This window comes from Musa acuminata, chromosome BXJ1-3, assembly GCF_036884655.1.
Source record: "Musa acuminata AAA Group cultivar baxijiao chromosome BXJ1-3, Cavendish_Baxijiao_AAA, whole genome shotgun sequence".
Classification (NCBI taxonomy): Eukaryota; Viridiplantae; Streptophyta; class Magnoliopsida; order Zingiberales; family Musaceae; genus Musa; species Musa acuminata.
The window spans coordinates 42,029,335-42,033,350 of record NC_088329.1 but is presented as its reverse complement, the minus strand read 5'-3'; the positions used below and the strand labels follow the sequence as shown (position 1 = coordinate 42,033,350).

Here is a 4,016-nt window from a genome sequence, read left to right as displayed (position 1 = left end):
GATCGACGCCGAGCGCTGTTCGCACGGTGGCGTGGTGGACTTGCCTCGTCAAATAGCACGTGTCCGAGGGTGTCGCCAGCGAGCAGCCGCGATCGCGCGAGCCGCGGGATCCACTCGCCGCGCCGGTTCGACACGTGACGCTTGAGGCCTGCAGACGTGGGCGGATGCCGCCAGAGTCCGCTCCTTTCTTAGCTTTCCCTCCTCATCTCTTCCTGTCTCCCTCCTCCCTCTCTCTCTTCATCTCCCTTTCCTCCTCCTCCTCCTCTTTCGCTCCACCGCCTACTCTTTCCATCGATCTACATGTGTTGATAGAATATACATAAAAGCTTTCGAGTGGAATTCTTCGAGGGAAGTAAGAGCTTGTTCTGAGTTGGTCTCCTCGTCGGTTTTCGTCCCTGTTCTGTTTCCTCCTCTGTTTTCCCAAACTCTGGCGCCTCGATCCGCCCGGCGAAGAAGGGAAGGTACGATTCGCCGACTCACTTCTCGCCGTCTTTTCCTTCCTCAATCTTCGTCTCTTTTATGGATAGGTAATCTGGTTAGTGCGGGGTGGTTGTGAAGCCACTTCATCGCGAGCCATGGAAGGCAGAGGAAGCGAGCCGTATTTCGACCCGGACTACGATTCCCTCGTCGAGAGGATCAACCCCCGGTATTGTTCCCTTCTTCTTCTCCTCTTCCTCCTCCTCGTCTTGTCTGGTTGTAATTCTTCAGCAAAATTTCTGTTTTTCGACTAAATTTGTGATCGTCGCAGCGTTTGCATCGACAACGAGACATGTGAGGATTGCACGCTCGTCAAGGTCCCTGCATCGCCCTTCTCTCACTTTCCTGCCATCGATGTCGAGTAGATAAGAGAGAAAAATGAGTGCAATAACATGAGATTGTAGTGGTGATCCAACCAAAAACCATTTTGACGCCAGAACCGCCGTTGTTGCGGTGGGCGGTGCGAAGCCGCAGGGCAAGATTGGGGGCCGCGTGAGCCGGCCCCAAACGGAAAGGAGCGGCTACAATTTGTTTGCTTGCTTTCTCTGGCTGACAACGACGATGACGATGGCTGCTTTGCGTCGCAGGTGGATAGCGCCAACAGGCACGGGATCCTTCTGGAGATGGTTCAGCTCCTCACCGACCTCGACCTCGTCATCTCCAAGTCCTACATCTCGTCCGACGGTGGCTGGCTCATGGATGGTTTGTTCCCTTCCCATATCCATTTCTAAGAGAGGAGGAGGAGAAATGAATTTACCAGACGATAACTAAGCACACGCCTTACGTGGCAGTGTTTCACGTCGCGGACCAGCTCGGTAACAAACTAACGGATCCCACCACCCTTCGCTACATCCAACAGGTAAGCAAAACTGCCTCCTCCTTTTCTTCGACTCCTCTGTCTCTTGATATCCTTTGCTTTGGTGATGGAAGCAGTCGCTGGTGAGCGGATGGAAGGGAACCCGGAGCACGGTCGAGGTGAGGACCTGCCTCGGGAAGCTGTTGGGCCCGGGGCAGCTGGCCTCCGGGTACCCCGCCATCGAGATCACGGCCACGGACCGGCCTGGCCTCCTCTCCGAGATCGCCGCCGTCCTCGCCGAGCTCCACTGTCATGTGGCCTGCGCCCAGGCCTGGACGCATAACTCACGCGCCGCCGTCATCCTCTACGTCACCGACGAACCCGCGCGCACGCCCATCGCCGACGCCGACTGGCTGGCCCATATCGAGCAGCAGGTCGACAGTGTAGTCGAAGCGCACCATGGGCCCGGCGAGCGGCGGCGGGTGAAGGTGTCGGGGCCGACGCCCGGCCGCGTGCACACGGAGAGGCGGCTGCACCAGCTGATGTACGAGGACGGGGACTACGAGGCCGGCCCCCCGCCGCCTCCTGTGAACGGCGACCACTTCGCGGACGCCAACCTCGAGGCCAGGAGGGGCAACGTACTGTTCTTGTCATCTCCGTCGTCGTCGTCGTCGTCTTCGTCGGCGTCATCGGCGGTGATAAAGACGCGGGCATCCATCGACAGCTGGAAGAAGCGAGGGTACTCGGTGGTCAACATACAGAGCAGGGACCGCCCTAAGCTCCTCTTCGACACGGTGTGCACGTTGACCGACATGCAGTACGTGGTGTTCCACGCCGCCGTCGGGTCGCACGGACCGCTCGCCGTGCAGGTCGGGCTCCTCCGTCGTCCACTGCTTGTGTGTTTTTATACGTGGTGTTATCTTCCTCATGGCGTCCTTTGACTCCTCGTTGCAGGAATACTACATCCGACACATGGACGGTTGCACTCTGGATTCGGAGAGGGACAGGCAGAAGGTCAGCCGGTGCTTGGTGGCCGCCGTGGAGCGGAGAGTCTCCCATGTGAGTTCGATTCTCTTCGTCTGCAAATGCAAACGTTCCTGTCCCCAACAATTGACAAATCCAATGATTGCAGGGGCTGAGGCTTGACGTGAGCGCAAGGGACCGGCCGGGCCTGCTGTCGGACGTCACCAGGGTGCTCAGGGAGAATAGCCTATCGTTGACGAGGGCGGAATGCGCGGCGCGCGGGGAGAGGGCGGTGGGAACGTTCTACGTGACGGACGCTTCGGGCGGCGGCGACGTGGATCCGAAGAGGGTGAACGCGGTGAGGCAGGAGATGGGGGACAGCGTCACGGTGGAGGTGAGCAACGACGCCACGCGAGAATGGAGCTCCGCCAAAAGCAGCAACAATGGCAGCAGCAGCAGCAGACTGACGTCGTCGTCGGCTGGTGGCAGTAGAAGCAGAAGCATGACCTCCCTCGGAAGCTCTCTCGGAAGCCTCCTGTGGTCTCACATCGAGCGGCTCTCGAGCAACTTCGGATCCATCAGATCATGAATATTACGATTTCTATTCCCGGAAGATATGGCATCTTTCTTCACACTTTGCGAGAATATAGAAATGTGTATTACTAATCTTCATCAGACCAAATTAAATAAATAGTAGTTTAAAATCGGGAAGGAACATATTAAGATGCCATTTGGATTCTTTCATAGTCACTTACAAGTTCACTTTCACTAACAATATATTATAATGTCGACTGCTTTGCAAGAATGGCTCCTTACATGGAGCCAAAGCGAGCAGTGCAGGACAGTGTCACGGGCCACACGGTCGAATGCAGATTCAAATCATGCTGTTCTCGCATCTGATAGAATGAGAGATAAGGATAAAAAAGCAAAAGGTACACTTCAAGTAGTATCATGTGAAGTCTATTTATATATAGTGAAAGAGGATATTTCTTTAACTGATAACAGAGAGATTTCCTCATGCAGGAAATCTCATCTGCTATGCAGTTGAGAATATCTCTCTCTTATCAGAGAAAATCTCTCTGTTATCATGCCCCCGCAAGATCGAGCTCCTATCATATTCTCTCTTATCAGAGAAAATCTCTCTGTTATCATGCCCCCGCAAGATCGAGCTCCTATCAAGGATACTGATCTTGGATCGATGAAACAAAAATAGTTTGCGTGCTAGAGGTTTCGTGAGTGAGTCTGCAAGTTGATCAGCCGTATGGACATGAGAGACACGAAGTTGATGTCTGACAACTTGATCTCGCATGAAGTGAAAGTCGATGGCGATGTGTTTCATGCGCGAGTGGAACACTGGATTGACACATAAATAGTTTGCGTGCTAGAGGTTTCGTGAGTGAGTCTGCAAGTTGATCAGCCGTATGGACATGAGAGACACGAAGTTGATGTCTGACAACTTGATCTCGCACGAAGTGAAAGTCGATGGCGATGTGTTTCATGCGCGAGTGGAACACTGGATTGACACATAAGTAGGTAGCTCCAACATTGTCACAATATATTGTGGGAGTATGAGTAAAGCTGACTTTGAGTTCCTTGAGGAGATTTGTGATCCAGTTGAGTTCAGCAGCAGTGGTAGCAATAGCACGATATTCAGCTTCAGTTGTAGACCGGGCCACTGTCTTTTGCTTCTTAGAACTCCAGCTGATTGGATTAGACCCAAGAAAGATGGCATATCCTGACGTGGAGGTTCTATCATCAAAGTTTCCCGCCCAATCAGCAT

The 4,016-nt window shown here is 53.7% G+C and overlaps 1 protein-coding gene across 2 annotated transcripts; it reads left to right on the top strand.

Moving 5' to 3' along the window:
* Positions 1-209: 209 nt before the first annotated feature.
* Positions 210-2,947, top strand: LOC135631925 (ACT domain-containing protein ACR3-like). Of its 2 annotated transcripts, XM_065140055.1 has the most exons (8): positions 210-461; positions 528-646; positions 749-794; positions 1,065-1,179; positions 1,269-1,336; positions 1,411-2,142; positions 2,228-2,332; positions 2,406-2,947. In XM_065140055.1, exons 2-8 carry the CDS (start codon positions 576-578, stop codon positions 2,823-2,825), a joined length of 1,557 nt encoding a protein of 518 aa, XP_064996127.1. In that variant the 5' UTR covers positions 210-461; positions 528-575; the 3' UTR covers positions 2,826-2,947. The 2 variants fall into 2 exon arrangements, with proteins under 2 accessions (XP_064996127.1, XP_064996137.1); XM_065140065.1 differs by lacking the exon at positions 210-461 and having other exon boundaries at positions 469-646.
* Positions 2,948-4,016: the final 1,069 nt, after the last annotated feature.